General features: G+C 41.5%; 1 protein-coding gene across 1 annotated transcript in view; it reads right to left on the reverse strand.

Moving 5' to 3' along the window:
- Positions 1-15,630, reverse strand: part of Ube4B (Ubiquitination factor E4B) — a 645,009-nt gene that overhangs the window by 362,765 nt on the left and 266,614 nt on the right. The window contains exon 12 of the mRNA XM_080266571.1: positions 8,675-8,863. Coding sequence (XP_080122697.1) covers positions 8,675-8,863 — 189 coding nt within the window. The remainder of the gene's footprint in view (positions 1-8,674; positions 8,864-15,630) is intronic.

Genomic DNA, 15,630 nt, shown 5'->3' on the forward strand with positions numbered 1-15,630 from the left:
TTAACCCTTTAACCGCGGGTATTGTTTTGGTCTGACTGTCCTCTCCCGCGGGGGTTTCAGCCAAATGTAAACAAACCTTTTAACCTTAATAACTCTGCACAGAATAAAGCTAGAGAAAAAAATAAGGTACCATTAGAAAGTACTAACCTTCAGCTTTCCATTGATGTAGGTTTCATGACTTCGTTGACTTTCACAGGACGGGCAGTGCCGTTAGAAGTGAGGGGTGTAAAATCACTATTTTTCGCTCACACATCATTACCTTCGCTCATACACCATTACCAAATGCCAACCTCATTCTGATAATAATACTATAAACATATATGAACACTGCACATACGATAAACACCCACTCTGTGTTCACTGAGGCAGGTAAAAGGCACTGTAATTACCTGCACTTCACTGCCACATCAGCGGTGTTGTAATCACTATTTTTCGCTCACACACCATTACCAAATGCCAACCTCATTCTGATAATAATACTATAAACATATATGAACACTGCACATACGATAAACACCCACTCTGTGTTCACTGAGGCAGGTAAAAGGCACTGTAATTGCCTGCACTTCACTGCCACATCAGCGGTGTTGTAATCACTATTTTTCGCTCACACACCATTACCAAATGGCAATCACATTCTGATAATAATAATATAAACATATATGAACACTGCACATACGATAAACACCCACTCTGTGTTCACTGAGACAGGTAAAAGGCACTGTAATTGCCTGCACTTCACTGCCACATCAACATGTGTTGTCACTCACACAGCTGGACAGATACTGATGCGCGCTTGGTCAGGGGTGGGGTGGGGGGCCCAGGGGGTGGGAGGTGGGGCCCCAGGGGGGGAAGAGGGAGGTGGGGGTCGGCTGGAGTAAAAGAACTTAATAGCTACTCTCCCTTGAAACAATTGGCGCACGGAAAAAACGCGGGGTATTCAAAATATTCACAAACATTCGAGAATGACACCCGCGGTTTGGTCCAGTTTTTGCAACGTCATTCTGGAATGACACCCGCGGTTAAAGGGTTAAAGTACCAAAACAGCTGTTACCGAAAAATACTACAAACATTCATGTATACTTTTGCCAATAAATCTTTACATTTTTGGTAGTCTATTAACTTCCATTATTATAAATTTAAAACAAGACCTTAGGAGACAGGACAGACAAAATTCCTGAAACTACTTAAGGGCAGCAGCGATGGCTGGGACGTCTGCTCTCTCTGGCTGTTCATTCGTGTGTGTGTGTGTGTGTGTGTGTGTGTGTGTGTGTGTGTGTGTGTGTGTGTGTGCGTGTGCGTGTGTGTGTGTGTGTCACTGGCGGAGGTATGGTGGTGCAGTGGCGAGACGAGAAGGCACATGGGGCTGTAGGTGGACTGAGCCAGCCTGCCTCATGGTCGTTGCCATAGTAACCACACTCACAACCTATCTCACGTCACACTTTTGACAAACCTACATGGAAATGGTGTTTGTGGTGGATTGCGGTCTTCTGGAAATGTTATTATTGTGGAGAGCTAGTAGAAGCCTTAGCTGTGCCACTGCACCTCAGCCATGCATACAGATGCGGGCAAAAAAACCACAACAAAAGTTGTCCCCTTTCCCCACTCACTCTCTCTGACTACACGCACTTCATGGAGAATCTGAGGAAATCAGCTTGAAGTCGAAGGATTGGTGAGTATTATGACGCTTAATTTTTTAGTCTTGGTTAAGTGCTTGCTGAGATATTAAGGTTAAAAAGAAAAGGTGATTTTCTCTGAAATGCCTGGGTGGGAGAAGGGTCAGTCAAAATACAGAATATGCCGGACGCAATGGGTTAACAAATTTTGGTTTTAACGATCACCTTGAGCTTGCAGAACACTGTTCATTCAATGAATTTTGTCTGGTAAACGCATGAGAAACGATGACCACCGTGGCATCCGTACACACACCTGCGCTCCTCTGCCTGCAGAATGCCACATCAGTCTCTGGGTGACTTTTTTTTTTTTTTTTTTTAAATAACAGAAGAGGAAAGAAAAACAAATGAATAAAAAAAAAATCTATACACCAGAATACTAGTGTCCTCTATTCATAAAAATTCTGTAACAGTTGGATTTGAACAGCTGTAGGATGAAGTTTAAGGGAAAACAACTTTTGGGAAGTGAGTTCTAAAGAGATGCAGTTCAGGCAATAAAGGATTTCTGATAGGTGGAAGTTCTGCAATATGGCAGTGCGACATTCCAGTCGTGAGAGCTACCAGATGCCCTTGTAGCACAGAGGAAAGCATGAAGAGGTGGCACAATGGATGCAGTTTCGTCTGAGCATTTGCCATAAAAGTATGGTAGCTGGAAAGTAATGCATGGGAGGCAAAATTTCTTCTTACTCATGGGGGAGGGAGTTTATTTGTAACAGCAGGGTTATTAATTATTCTAACAGCTTTGTCCTGAATTCTGCCTAGCTGCTTTAGTGCAACCTCCCCACATCCACTCCACATGGGTGATAAATATTCCAGCTGAAAGCGCACATGACTCTTATAAACTATAGCCAACTGCTCGTCAAGCAAGAAGCTACGAACTCTGTACAATAATCCAAGTTTCTCTGAGGCAGTTTTAGCAGGTGATCTGACGTGGGAGGTCCAGCTGAGGTCAACGTTTAGTGAAACACCAAGAATTTCAATACTTTTTGGAGACAGGAATATTAGTGGCACTGAAGGTAATATAAGAATCTGACAATATCAGTCTATTAGTAAACTGTATATACAGTAAAAGTCCTTGAATCCGGCCACCAATAATGTGAAAATTCCAATACTCCGAATTTGTCTCGGCAAATTTTTCAAATTTTTCTGGGATTTTTTTAAATTTTCTGGACTTTATCTAAGGAGTTATCTGGTTTGGACTTGTCCTTGGCCTTTGATGTACCTGCTTGCAACTATACATCTACACTTCTATGCATTTGCGGTGAGTAAAACAATAACCCATATCATTTTAAGTGTTTATTTAATGATCATGTCCATATTTCTAATGTTATCAAAGGCCCTCCCAATAGTTTAAAAAAAAACAGTAGTCCGAAAGACCCTCGGTCCCCTGCGGTTTGGATTACAGGACTTTTACTGTATTTGGTTTTATTAGCATTAAATGAGACAAGGTTACTCTGTCCCCATTCAGTGATCCCAGATGAGTCTTGATTTATGGAGATGGTAGTACTGAGTTGTGGGCAGGAGATACTAAACTCTGTGAATGGGTGTTTAAGTGTGAATGAACTGTAAGGTGTTGAGTCATCTGTAAATGAATGGATGGGATTATGGGTGACAGATAAGAGATCATTAGTATGAATCTGGAACAGAGCTGGGGAAAGAACTGATCCTCATGGCATGCCGACAGTAACTGAGTGGAAATCGGAATATACATGATCTACTTTTACTCTTATCTTTCTGTCGCTGAGATATGAGGAAATCAGAGGAACAAAAGATGTTAGTCCAGAGCAAGAGACTTTGGATACCAGGGAACAGTGCCACACTCTGTCAAAGGCTTTAGAAATATCAAGGGCTACTGCATGAGTTTCTCCATGTTGGTCAACTGATTGAGGGATGGCGTGAGTTAGGAGATTAAGCATATCAATGGTGGATATTTCAAGGAGTAAACCATACTTTCTATCACTAATTGTGTTACTGGATTTAAGATATTTAACTATGTGCTTATTCATTACGATTTCAAATACTTTATCAATAGAAGATGTGATAGCGACTGGTCTGTAATCAGAGAGGTCGGAGGAACTTCCTTTCTTCCGAATTGGGTGGATATCAGCTTCTTTCCCAAAAATTAAGAAAAGAAGAAGTATGTATGCACAGTCTGAATAATTCGGCTAGAACAGAAGCAAATGCTGGGGAGCACTATTTCAAAACAATTGGAGGAGTCCCATCTGGGCCCGGAGCTTTGTTGATTGGTAAATTGTCTAGGATGGATTTTATGTATCTAGTCTGTATTTTATGTGGAGCAATTTCAGGAGAGTCAACTTCTAGTACTGGGACATTTTGGCTGACTTCCTCAAACATACAATTTTTGGCAAATATACTGGGAAAGATATTCGCTTTACCATGCAGGTGATTTGTAATGTTACCATCTGAAGATTTTAGTGGGGAAACGGGTGATGACTTGTATTATTGAAAGAGGATACAAAAGCCCACACTGGCAAACGAAAAAAGATGTACTGTATTCCAAACAGTTTCGGCAACAGCTGTCGCCCTCTTCAGTGGATCTACAGACCAAGAGTGGTACATACAAATGCTGAGAAGCTGCTTATATGCAGGGTGAGGACACGTTTTCCCAACCACACCTGATGTGACCTCACCTGACTCTCCCTCTACTCTGTCCACGACCTGAGTGAGGGATTACAAGGGGCGGCAATGACCTTGCCACTAATCCTCTCATCACTGGATCTTATTTATACATTCCTTCACCATGGTTAAAATTATTATATCTCTCTATACATACAGCTTCCACAATCCTACGTTTCTTATAGTTACTACATTTGTACAATATTTGGCTAGAATTCCAGTCGATTCTATGGTCGTTTTCCGAAGAGTGAACGTACACTGCGTTATTTATGTTGCCTATCTTACAAGCATACTTGTGTTCCTTAATCCGAGTGTCCAAATCCATCCCCGTTTCACCAACATAAACCAAATCACAGTCTCTACATGGAATTTTGTATACCCCTGCAGTTTTGTTACTAATTGGTTTATTCTTTACCAGCATTGATCTTAAGGTGGAAGTATATCTAAATGCAATGTTTACATCCAAATCATGACTCACAGACTTCACCAAGCTAAGATTTGACACATACGGAACCGTGATGTATGGCTTATTTTGCTGACTTTGTGATGTTGGTCTAGGTACAAAAAAGGCTTTTCTGGCTTTAAAATACGCTTTCCTTATAAACCAACTGGGATATTTTAGATCTAAAAATATTTTCCATATCTTGGCCTTGTCCATATCCAGATGTCGGGGACTACTAATTCTGAGTGCTCTAAGGAACATGGAAGAAATAACTGACATTTTAGTGGAACTGTGGTGATATGAATAATAATGTATATACAAATTGCACTGGGTTGGTTTCCTGTATACAGAAAAGCTAAGTGTCCCAAGTTCCTCCCTGTGCACAAATATATCTAAAAATGGAAGGGAACCATTATTTTCCCATTCAACTTTCAATTTAATTGAGGGAACCAGTGCATTTAATTTTGTAAGAAACTCGTCAAAGTTAGCGTATACGTCTGGCCAAAATGAAAACACATCATCAACATACCTATACCAAATTAAATTTTGAGGAGATATTCTTATTACAAAAGCGGACAAAAGTAATTGTGTGGTCATTCTAGACAAACCTGATTATGTGGAAAAGATGAACCACCTGTTGAGTGATGCCACTACTTACGAAAAACTTGAGTCATCCCCTCTCAAGAGGTTATCCACAGACTTTAATAAGAAAGTCAAAAGCCTTTTAAAGGATGTGCCAAACATTGATGCAAGTAAGTTCACTCAAATTAATCCAAAATTACCTTACATTTATGGGTTACCAAAGACCCATAAACCACAGATTCCCCTTCGTCCTATCATCTCACAGTGTGGCTCATTCACTTACAAACTTTCAAAATTTCTAGCAAACAAATTAGCACCATTGGTTGGCACATTCTCTAAATCCCATGTCCAAAACTCTACTGATTTTATTGATAAGATTAAGTCTCTCAGTTTCTCCAGTGGCAGGTTGGTCAGTTTTGATGTAGACTCGCTTTTTACTAAAGTCCCTATTGAAGATGTAATTAGTTTCTTGAATGAAAAATTACCTAATTATAACATTGATCTCGGCATGTCACATGATGTCTTTCTCCAACTTATTAGCCTTTGTGTGCAGTGTAATGCATTTTCTTTTGGTGATCAGTTTTTCATGCAAAAGTTTGGTATGGGTAAGGGCTCGCCCCTCTCTCCAATTCTTAGTAACCTGTACATGGAATATTTTGAATCCAACCTTCTTACCACCATATCTCCTCAAAATTTAATTTGGTATAGGTATGTTGATGATGTGTTTTCATTTTGGCCAGACGTATACGCTAACTTTGACGAGTTTCTTACAAAATTAAATGCACTGGTTCCCTCAATTAAATTGAAAGTTGAATGGGAAAATAATGGTTCCCTTCCATTTTTAGATGTATTTGTGCACAGGGATGAACTTGAGACACTTAGCTTTTCTGTATACAGGAAACCAACCCAGTGCAATTTGTATATACATTATTATTCATATCACCACAGTTCCACTAAAATGTCAGTTATTTCTTCCATGTTCCTTAGAGCACTCAGAATTAGTAGTCCCCGACATCTGGATACGGAAAACGCCAGGATATGGAAAATATTTTTAGATCTAAAATATCCCAGTTGGTTTATAAGGCAAGCATATTTTAAAGCCAGAAAAGCCTTTTTTGTACCTAGACCAACATCACAAAGTCAGCAAAATAAGCCATACATCACAGTTCTGTATGTGTCAAATCTTAGCTTGGTGAAGTCTGTGAGTCATGATTTGGATGTAAACATTGCATTTAGATATACTTCCACCTTAAGATCAATGCTGGTAAAGAATAAACCAATTAGTAACAAAACTGCAGGGGTATACAAAATTCTATGTAGAGACTGTGATTTGGTTTATGTTGGTGAAATGGGAAGGGATTTGGACACTCGCATTAAGGAACACAAGTATGCTTGTAAGATAGGCAACATAAATAATGCAGTGTACGTTCACTCTTCGGAAAACGACCATAGAATCGACTGGAATTCTAGCCAAATATTGTACAAATGTAGTAACTATAAGAAACGTAGGATTGTGGAAGCTGTATGTATAGAGAGATATAATAATTTTAACCATGGTGAAGGAATGTATAAATAAGATCCAGTGATGAGAGGATTAGTGGCAAGGTCATTGCCGGCCCTTGTAATCCCTCACTCAGGTCGTGGACACAGTAGAGGGAGAGTCAGGTGAGGTCACATCAGGTGTGGTTGGGAAAACGTGTCCTCACCCTGCATATAAGTAGCTTCTCAGCATTTGTATGTACCACTCTTGGTCTGTAGATCCACTGAAGAGGGCGACAGCTGTCGCCGAAACTGTTTGGAATACATCTTTTTTCGTTTGCCAGTGTGGGTTTTTGTATCCTATTTCATGGTCACGATAGTGTGACTCTTCAGCCGTTATTGAAAGAGCCGAGTGTTGACCAGAATATTCTATTGTTATTAGGACTGTTTAGTAGTTTAGATGTTTGGTTGTGAAGAAAGTTTGATTCGTGAGATTTATTACTGCTTTTGCATGGTTTCTATCAATTTTAAACTGACTCAGTGATTCAGATGTTTTTTAAGTAAGAGTTATATGCTAATGACTTTTGGGCCATTGCTCTGGCTTTTTTTTTTTTTTTTTTTTTTTTTTTTAAACCAACTCTCAGCACAAGCTCCACAGCCTGTTACCAAGGCCCAGTGGTCCTCCTACATCCATACACCTCCACGTGTCACAACTTCGACGCTAACACCCATCGCCCATACTGAATACTGTACATGCTAGGGCTGTCTCATACAGGACTGGTGTATTGGAATTAGTGGGGATATTTTTATGACATGTCGGTGGGTCATCTGATTGATCGGTAAAGTCTGTTTTAAAGAAATTCAAATCTTTGAACTGTTCCCTGCCCCAGTGGGGATTTGAACCTGGGTCCATTAGGACTGCAGGCCAACTCTTTCCCGATTCAGCCACCGCCTCCCCCAAACTGCCATCAAAACATTTTGGGGAGTCTAATCTTTAACTGTTGACTTGGTATGAACAATTTCATACCAGCTTGTGAAAGGAGCCATATACTGAGCATTTATGGAGAAAAACAGACATTTAGACTTAGCTGTATGTTATTGTGTACGACTGTAAGGCCAACCAACGCTCTATATTTAATGAAGTTTGTTTGATAAAAGCCACGACGGCTGGGAAATTACTGAACAGCATGGTGTTCGGCTTTAACATCATGGGTCTAGTATCAATTAGTTCATTATATTAACGGCGCACTGTACTGTATAGTGTGCGTATGGTACTGACACTGATAGAGAAGATTTTATCATAAGGGATGATGGGAGAATGAGAGGACATAGTTTTAAATTAAAGATACATAGTTTTAAATTAAAGATACCAGCTTGCTCTGGTGATGTGAGAAAATGCAGCTTTCCAAACAGAAGTATAACTAAATGGAGCAATATGGATGAAAATGTCATTTGTGCAATGAATATCCATGCTTTCAAAGCAAAGTTGGATAATTATATCACTGGAGGCAGGACAACACAAGCTTAGATCAAATCCTGCAGAACACAAATAGGTGAATACACACACACATGATGCTCGCATGCACACGCACATTTTCTGTCAGTCTCTCTTGTATCTACAGGGTCCATAAACAGTTAACTGTCCTTTCCCTAAGACATTCATATACAGATTCTGCAGCATACCAGTGCACTCTCAAAATTTCAGCAACGAAACATTTTCAAGAACATAATTCCTCCTTTGCTGTACATAATTAAATACTAAAATATTTGAAAATGACAAAGCCTAAAGAAACAGAAGCAAATTTTGATCACAGAAAGTTATCTTGCACAACAAACATTATCATCCACTAAGGTAACATACCCTGAAGGAGAGATGCTGTAGTACAGAAAGAATATTCAACATTGGCCCATCACCGGCAACACGCTTCTCCTCCACCTGTATCTGAGCACGTCGCTGGTTGTGCCGCACAACACCACCCAAGAATGATAGGGCACCTTCACGGGACCCACTGTTCACAAGCAAACTGTAGAACAGCTTGTGTAGAATGTTCTGCAGACCATGAAATTGAAACACCATTAGTTATCCAACTGGCATGATACAGCATATGAACTCCTCTACACTGACCGTTTCCTTTGTAAACCATGAAACTGAAACACTATTAGTTATCCAACCGGCAGTATAAAGCATATGCACTTCTCCACTCTGACCATTTCATTTTAATTATAAAGGCTCCAACATGCTTGTATGTATGGCCTTGGTCACCTAATAGCAGTTCTCCATGCTGCTTGATCTCTGGCAGCTTCCCTATTTAGTCTCTTACCTGAGATCACACTCAATAACCATGGCCCAGGTCATTCTCAATCTGCCTCTCACAACACAACCCCCAGCATTCACACTTCTCACATTCTGCACCCAACTGTCATCCTCCATCCTCTCCACATGCCCAAACCATCTCCCACCTACTCATCACATCGCCAACACACTCCAGTCCCAGCCTTCTCCATCCTCTCCACATGCCCAAACCATCTCCCACCTACTCATCACATCACCAACACACTCCAGTCCCAGCCTTCCTCTCAACACTTCCACCGTAAACCTAGTCCCCCCAGGCCTTGTCTTCAAGGACACTGCATATCCATCTAATCACTGTCATTTCAGTATGTCTGAGCCTATGAATATCCACTTCCTCTTGCCCAGGTCTCACTACCATACAACATTACACTCCTGACACATGCTGCTAAGATCCCTTGGCCCTTTCAATGTCAGGAGAGGCAACAGCTCCCTGAACTTCTTCCAATCACTCCTCACTCTAGCCACAAAGCTTGCTCCAGCCCCATCTCCAGCACATAAATGTCCCCCCAGGCCTCGTATTCAAGGACACACTGCACATCCATCCTCTTTCATTTCAGTATATCCGAGCCTATGAATATCCTCTTCCTCTTGCCCAGGTCTCACTACCATACAACATTACACTCCTGACACATGCTGCTGAGATCCCTTGGCCCTTTCAATGTCAGGAGAGGCAACAGTTCCCTGAACTTCTTCCAATCACTCCTCACTCTAGCCACAGAGCTAGCTCCAGCCCCATCTCCAGCACATAACATGTCTCCCAAGCAAGAAAACTCTCCCACACAATCAAGAGACTCAACAGCAAGATCAATCCTGTCATGTTTAACAATCTCCACATGATCTCTCTGGCACACTGCATACACAAAATCAGCATTATCTCACAGTCTGCCTCTAATACATCTCTTATACATCCACTTATCACAAATACTGAAGAAGATGGAATTACTTCCCATGTCCCTGTGGCAAACTGCACATGGTCACTCTCCCTCTTCTTTGACAGTACCCCCACCAACCCTAAATACCATCATTTTTGTTTTTTCTGCATTTAATCTCAAGCCATTGTGCCCCATACCATCCCTCCATTTCCTAAATCTTTCCTCTACCTCCCTTTCATTATCTGCAACGCTTAACCATCGGCATGCAACATTTCCCATGGGAGTCCATTTCTGAAGTCACATGAGAGGGCTTCAAGCACCATGACAATAGGGGGTTCAAGACAGATCCCTGATGCACACCAACATTTACAGAAAACTCATCACTCAAATTTTCATTCACTCTCACCTGGGTGCGAGCACCCACATACCCACTCTACCCAGCCACTCCTCAATTCCAAGCTTTCTCACTGCCCACTTCACCACCTCTCTAGGGACTGTCAAAGACCTTCTCCAAGTTACCAAATACAAAGTACAGATTCCTTTTCTTTCCAACATATTTTTCCAGATGCTTTCAAACAATGAATATGGGATCAGTGGTTCCTTTGCCTGACACAAACCCAAACTGCACCTCATCAATATTTTACTTTCTCTAATCATACCTTCCAGAACTCTCTCCACTATGCTCCTTACCGGCTTCAAAAGTTTTATGCGTCTATAACTTCCTCTTTCCAGGGCATCACCTTTTCCCTATAACATGTTTACAATCACACTTCAGTCAATTATCTGGGATAAAAACACTCCTGTATCTCCTGAGGCCTTCAGCATTTCAGCAGTCAACTCAGCCACACCTGCTGCCTTCCCCAACTGCATCCTAACTTAAGCCCTGCTCACAGTAGCAGCATCAATCAAAGGCCAAGGGCCCAACAATGGATTCGCTGACTCCAAACATTCCCTGTTCCAATCAAAGTCCTCATTCAGTAACTGGTTATAATGCTCTACCCAGGTGTCTTTAATATCCTCACTGTTCACCACTACCTTTCCTTCGTCCTTCTTTATAAACTGCTCACCTACGACATCCTTGTTTTCAAGCTCCATCTGATTTGCCACCTTAAATATAATATACTTCCTTTCAACGCTATTTAAGTGATCCAGTAATAGTCTCTGAGACTCCAATTTTTCCCTGTATTTCTCTTTTCTAGACCAATATTTGTCAGCCAAGTATTCCTTCTTGTTAAAACATCTTTCCCATTCCCAGAAAAGCCTTCTTTTCTCCTTCACTGCAGCTTCTACACCATAATCCCACCACCATGTTTTACCTTATGCTTTGGGGAGCCCATTGCCCTTCCAGACACTGAATCAGTGGCTCTTAGAACAATGTTCTTGATGGCTCTGTACTGTTCCTTAACACCTGTCAACAGCTCCCTGTTCAGCCACCACTCTGCTCATCTCACTATAGAAGGCATCCTTATCTGCTTGGTTTTTCAACTTCTATTTTTCCTCCTAGGTGCACTGGTCCTCTTCTTGCCACCTGCTCCTTCAGCACCATGTCATATACAGTACAGTAATTTGTGTTGCTGCACACACATTTTTCGTTTCCTATAACTTCATGGACCCTCACCAAATTCCTATCAGCCCTCCTTACCAGGAAATAATCTATCTGGCTACCATTTTGTCAAGATTTATATGCAATCAACTTACCCTCTCTTTTCCTGAAATACATGTTGCACACAAGCATGTTCATTCCTCCCCTAATTCGAGTATCTTTTCCCCTCCCACAGTTTTTTGTACCATATGCCCATACTCCAAGTACCCCTTCATATCTCTGGGTTGCTTCACCCACATGACCATTTAAGTCCCTTCCTAAAACTACAATCTCATCATCCCTCATACCACTTACTACACATATCAAGCCATCCCTGAATCAATCTTTCCTACATCATCCATGCTGGCCTGTAGAGCATATGCCTGATACAGTAAAAGTCCTATTATTCGGCAGCTGATTATTCGGTAGATCCGACATTTCGGCAGTTTTGAGAAATAGTCCCATTTACGAAAATCACTGATTGTTTGGCAGATGTCCGGAATCATCTCGGCAGTCCAGGAAGTGTTATCTGTGACTTGTAGGCCCAATGTTTCATTACAATGTATGTTCACTAGTTTCTATATTTTTTGAGATTCAGGTATAGTACTGTATTGATTACAATAATGCACAGCATCATACAGTACAGTAACCACCCCCACCAAATTAGTGAAGGTTACGTTCCAAGCACCCTTGCTAATTCTTGAAATTCGTTCATTCTTGACGCCTTCCTGAAAATGACATTTACCAGTAATTGCATAGTCCATTAACCACTGATACTGTAATGCATTACCCATAAATTGATGTTGCTTGTTAAATCAGTTTCGCCGTTGTTTTTAGCTGTACGGCTGTGACAGCTGTAGTATCGTTGTTCCTCAGCATAATGGTGGAAGGGATTGTCCCGTTTAAATAAATATGAAAGTTAAACGTACATTTAGCGCTCATTCTTTTGTTCATTTTTGTGTTTAACGTGAAAGAGAGAGTATTGATGCAAACAGTAATATATCCCATTAACCCCTTAATAACCTCCGGCACTGAACAACCCTTTACAGTACCGATGTCAGTGATGTCAAGATAGTGTGAGATATAAAGAAAACTGAACAATTATGGGGAGGGAATGAAGGTTACTGGTATGTTTACACGACTCTACGCTACGATTCCAAGCAGTCAGGCGGTCGGTTAATCTCATATGTTATCGCCCATTTGGTAAATACATCATAACTTTATCAATTTTTCCGTGACTCATAGCGATATCATAGCATGGGTTTAGGAAGCTAAATAGCACATTGCTAGGTGGGCCAGATGATTATCTTCACATCTTTAAGAAAAATAAATTTATTTCAGAAGAATGGAAGAAACTTACTCTACGTACTCAAAGAGGGATTAAATTTCTTCCATTTTCTTAAAGATGTGAAGATAATCATCTGGCGCATCTAACAATGTGTTATTTAGCTTCCTAAACCCATGCTATGATTCACTATGATTCATGGGAGAAATTACAAAGTTACGGAGCATTTACCAAATGGGCGAAAACATCTGAGATTAACAGACCCCCTGACTGCTTGGAATCGTAGCGTAGAGTCGTGTAAACATACCAGTGACCTTCGTTCCCTTCCCATAATTGTTCACAGTTTTTTCATGGCTCACTAACTCGACATCACTGACATCGGTACTGTAAAGGGTTGTTCAATGCCGGAGGTTATTAAGGGGTTAATGGAATACATTACTGTTTGCATCAATACTCTCCCTTTCACATGTAAACAAAAAAAACGGACAAAAGAATGAGCGCTAAATGTACGTTTAACTTTCATCAGCAAGACCTCACCAATTCATATTCCTTCACTTTATTTTATGTAATTTTCCGACTATTTTATTTTGTATGGAAAAAGTACTGTATTAGTACTCACTCCAAACATATTTGTAATAATAAAAGTAGTGATGAGTTCACCAATACAAGTGATGTACTGAGCTGGTAGGTAATACAGTATTCTGTATCATTTCGGCCATCCAGGAAGTGTTATCTGACTTGTAGGCCTACTGTGTCATTACACTTGTATATGTTCACTAATTTAGGTATATATTTCAGATTCAGGTATAGTACTGTATTCATTGCAATATTGTACAGTATATAGTACTCTCTCCAAACACAGTTGTATTACCATAAGTGGTGATGACAGTGTTCACCAATATATTTAAGGTACTGAGTGGGTAGGTTTTTTTATTATTCGGCAAATCTAATTTCTCGGCATCATCCCGGTCCCATAGATGCCGAATAACAGGCCTTCTACTGTATAAAGGAAATTGTGAGCCTACTGAACAAAATTTTCACTGCTATACTTCTTTCATTTACCCTCATTACATTCATGACACATTCCACCCATTTTTCCATAACCAGCACACCCACACCACTAAATCCATCTGCACTTCCCTGCCAAAATGGTATATACCCACAAGCTCTCCTGGCACTCATTATCACTGATCCTCCCTTGTGCCTTACTTCCTGCTCACAACCAACATCCACCCACCTCCTACTCATAGCTTCTACTACTTCCCTGTTCTACCCCTAAAACTACCCACATTCCAAGATGCCACACTGATCCCCTTGGCTGATTTTGTTTCCATGATTTTATGTTTTTTCTCACTTTTTGCCATGTTGGTAAAATTAAATAAAGGGGTCCCACCCACCTGCACAGTCCCATGTCCAGGCATGTAACCAGGGAACCATACCCTATCACCCATGGCCTTGGCACTGTAAATGCTCTGCCATTATGCGTCCACTGATAGGGCAGCCTCCTGAGGCAGTACACAACATCTTCCTAGGTTCGGGCCCCTCTCTATTGGGCGGAAGCAGCAGCCTGTGAACCACAATGCCCTGCACCCTCTGGCATAGATCCGAGCCCCATCCCACCATGGTCCCCGAAACTATGCTGACAGAGACTGTGTCATGCCTCCCCTCAGATTTTCTGGCCGCATGCCCTTGCTGGCATCAACCCATGACGTAGTGAGGTACTTTGTGTGGTATGTAAAGCCCATGCAGAGTAGTGCATGAGACACAGAAAGTGTCTGGGAGAGTATGCTGGCCTACTCTGCATGTTAGTGTCAAACTGAAAAGGTCAGCATGGGGGGCATGGTCAGGATACTCTGATGGCTAGTGCAACAGGAACTCCAGCTCTCCCTATCACCAGCATTCTTAGCCTCCTCGGGAGTACCATCCTGAATGGCTGGTGCTACAGCCTACCCTCTACTAATCACCTGCATTAACCCCTAAAACGCAGGGCGTCGCATTGCGACGCTCGCCGAAAAGGACATAACGGCGGAGCGTCCCGTTTGCGATTCGAGTTAATTTTGAATAAACGCGGGCAAGGATGTTCCAGCTGGTATTGTCTATCAGTACCATCACCCTTTAGCTACAATTAGCATACTTTACCTTTGTACTACTGACCTCCGTTGTTGCCAAGTATCGCGTTCCCCCCCCCCCACCATGGCCCGGCCAGCCTGGCTGTGATACATGGCATAGCTCTGACTGCTCAGAACTGTAAATCTGCGCTCTCCTCTCACAAGCAGTTTATGCTAATAGGAAACGCTTGTTTCCCCAGTTGTAACACTAGCTTTTTTTCGCACGGTTTGCCCCTGTTTAGCGTCAGTTTACCGAAGGCTTTCAAAGTGACATCATGGCGAGTTCTAGCTCTTCCGAGTCAGTGCGAGCGGCCGACAGGAACGAGAATAAAGTGACGGGCGTAAGGCAGAAAAAAAAGCGCGCTGCGGTGATCTTTTGAGAAGTAATATGATTGAAAATAATGTAGTACACGTGTTTTTAGCTGTGAAAATGGAAATGTTTGTTGAGTGACGGGAAGACCGCCGCCGCGCTGCATGTCGGCCGTACACTTCATTGATTTTAGCCTTATTTTCAGTGCTTATTGTACAAATACGGATTCCAAACTACCTGTACGTTGTAGTATAAAGTTTACTGTGACAGAATGAGGCTGTGGTAGAGGGGAAACCAAGTTCCTGGA

The sequence above is a fragment of the Coenobita brevimanus genome, chromosome 21 (assembly GCF_032717465.1).
Source record: "Coenobita brevimanus isolate Jiangsu-jjx chromosome 21, ASM3271746v2, whole genome shotgun sequence".
Classification (NCBI taxonomy): domain Eukaryota; kingdom Metazoa; phylum Arthropoda; class Malacostraca; order Decapoda; family Coenobitidae; genus Coenobita; species Coenobita brevimanus.